The sequence below is a fragment of the Odontomachus brunneus genome, unplaced genomic scaffold (genome assembly GCF_010583005.1).
Source record: "Odontomachus brunneus isolate Ranch 3 - 2012 unplaced genomic scaffold, Obru_v1 Obru_scaffold_066, whole genome shotgun sequence".
NCBI lineage: Eukaryota > Metazoa > Arthropoda > Insecta > Hymenoptera > Formicidae > Odontomachus > Odontomachus brunneus.
In genome coordinates this window covers 1061010-1062979 of record NW_022639516.1, presented here as the reverse complement: position 1 = coordinate 1062979, position 1970 = coordinate 1061010, and the positions used below count along the sequence as shown (strand labels likewise).

The 1970-nt window shown below is 29.9% G+C and overlaps 1 protein-coding gene across 5 annotated transcripts in view; it reads right to left on the bottom strand.

Moving 5' to 3' along the window:
* LOC116846641 (aldose 1-epimerase-like) overlaps nt 1-1106 on the bottom strand; it is a 5592-nt gene extending 4486 nt beyond the window's left edge. For 4 of the 5 annotated variants that reach the window (XM_032820740.1, XM_032820739.1, XM_032820738.1 and 1 more), the window contains exons 1-2: nt 827-1106; nt 462-731 (exon numbers count right to left, since the gene is read on the bottom strand). Coding sequence is in view for 1 of the 5 variants with exons in the window: in XM_032820738.1 (XP_032676629.1) it covers nt 462-477 (16 nt within the window). In the remaining 4 variants the exon portion in view is untranslated. The remainder of the gene's footprint in view (nt 1-461; nt 732-826) is intronic. The other variant, XM_032820735.1, reaches the window with a different exon arrangement.
* Nucleotides 1107-1970: the final 864 nt, after the last annotated feature.

Genomic DNA, 1970 nt, shown 5'->3' with positions numbered 1-1970 from the left:
ATATATATATATATATATATATATATATATATATATATATATAAATTAGCTCTTATTTATATAATTGTAATTGATATAAGTTTATAAGAGTTAGCTTTTATTTGTAAAAATCTAAAAATTTGTGATTTTAGAGAGTATATATATACTTTATAAAATCATAAATTTTTAGATCTTTACAAATAAGAGCTAATTAAAAAAACTATTTAATTTCTTATTTTTTCTATAAAATTCTTTGAGCTTTTGTAAGAGTTATAAGAAATGTTTTTCATAAATATTGAAGAATTTTATAAGCAATTTTATAAGCAATCTTAACATATAGGTTTTTTCCACATTTTATTAATTCCCATTATTTTTAATAATTCCTACTACTTTATTATGATCAAAGATATTTTTACAGAAACAGATGATTTTGTTAAAATAAACAAAGAAATATATAATAGAGAAAACATATTGTTACTAACCTGATTTTAAATCCATAATTTTTTAAAAATATACTCTTTTATTGTTATCTATAATATCATGATATCTAATGAATCTCCTGTATTATTTAAATTTTGTATCGCAAATTTATCACGGATAAAATTGCCGAATAATGTTAATTAATCTTGATTAATTGTTGCAGCTTTTGTTTCAATTGCATTCAATAAAGCAGCTGTGATATGCATTTCTTTTTGTATGTTTTTAAATTTTAGGTTAATATTATGAGTAGCTTTTTGAATAGCTTGCAGATTCTGTAACAGATTAAAAGATGATACTAGTACAACATGTAATACACGCAAATGCACATATTTATAAGTTTGTATAACTCCATTTAATTTAACCTAACCATTCTTATGGTGGTGTAAAGTGCCAATTCTTGTTCCTCTGTATACTTAACAGAAGCTTCATTAAAAGAATATAGAGACGAAGAAATTGACGAATTGGCCATAATGAAAAAATATATTGAATAACATATAATTACTTCGATTAATTACACATTATAATCAATGAAATTATATATAACAGCACATATGTAATTTCAAACGACCGATTTTCTGTCTGTTGGTTGGAGGCTTGCGTTTTTGGCCCTTTTAAGCCCGTATCAGACTACCGACTGCACAGGCCGACCTGACTACGACTGCCGACTCTCAATGGACCAATCACAGTCGGCCTGTGCAGTCGGTAGTCTAATATGGACTTTAAAGGCCAAATTACACTAAAGGCCGTATCAGACTATAGATTAGGATTGAGATTGAATTGAAAATTGGCCAATCAGAGCAAAGTTCATCAAACTTGAGCTTAGTGAATTTTGCTCTGATTGACTAAATTTCAATTCAATCTCAATTCAAATCTATAGTCTGATACGGGCTTAACGATTGACAATAGATGATTGACGATTGAAGATTGGAACTTGACCAATTGGAACAAAGCAAGCCAAGGCTAAAGCTTGTTGATTTGTTAAAGTCTAATCTTTAATTGTCAATCGTCAATCGCCAATCGCTAGTGTGATTTGGCCTTTAGGCGACAGTTTCCCGAAAAATGGAGAGGATAATGTTGGTACCAAGGAAAATCTCTACACGATATAATTTAAAGATCTGTTCTTTGTAACTGCATACTGTTGAACTAATGCAAAAGGTTAGAATGAGAAAACATATACTTGCCTCACTTCAATTTATTGCACCAGTTCATCAGTGCAGTTACAAAGAACAGATCTTTAAATTATATCGTGTAGAGATTTTCCTTGGTACCAACATTATCCCCTTCATTTTTCGGGAAACTGTCGCCTAACCACTTACGTGTACGCAATTATTTCAAGAGATGCTCGATTGATATTTCAAGAATAGGAGCCCTGTTCTTTTTCGCTGCACTACTACACTAGAGCAATAAGTTAAAATGAGAAAACATATATGTGTCTCGTTTTAACTTATTGCACTAGTTCAGCAGTGCAGCAAAAAAGAACAAGCCTAATGGCTCTTGCACACAGGACGCGG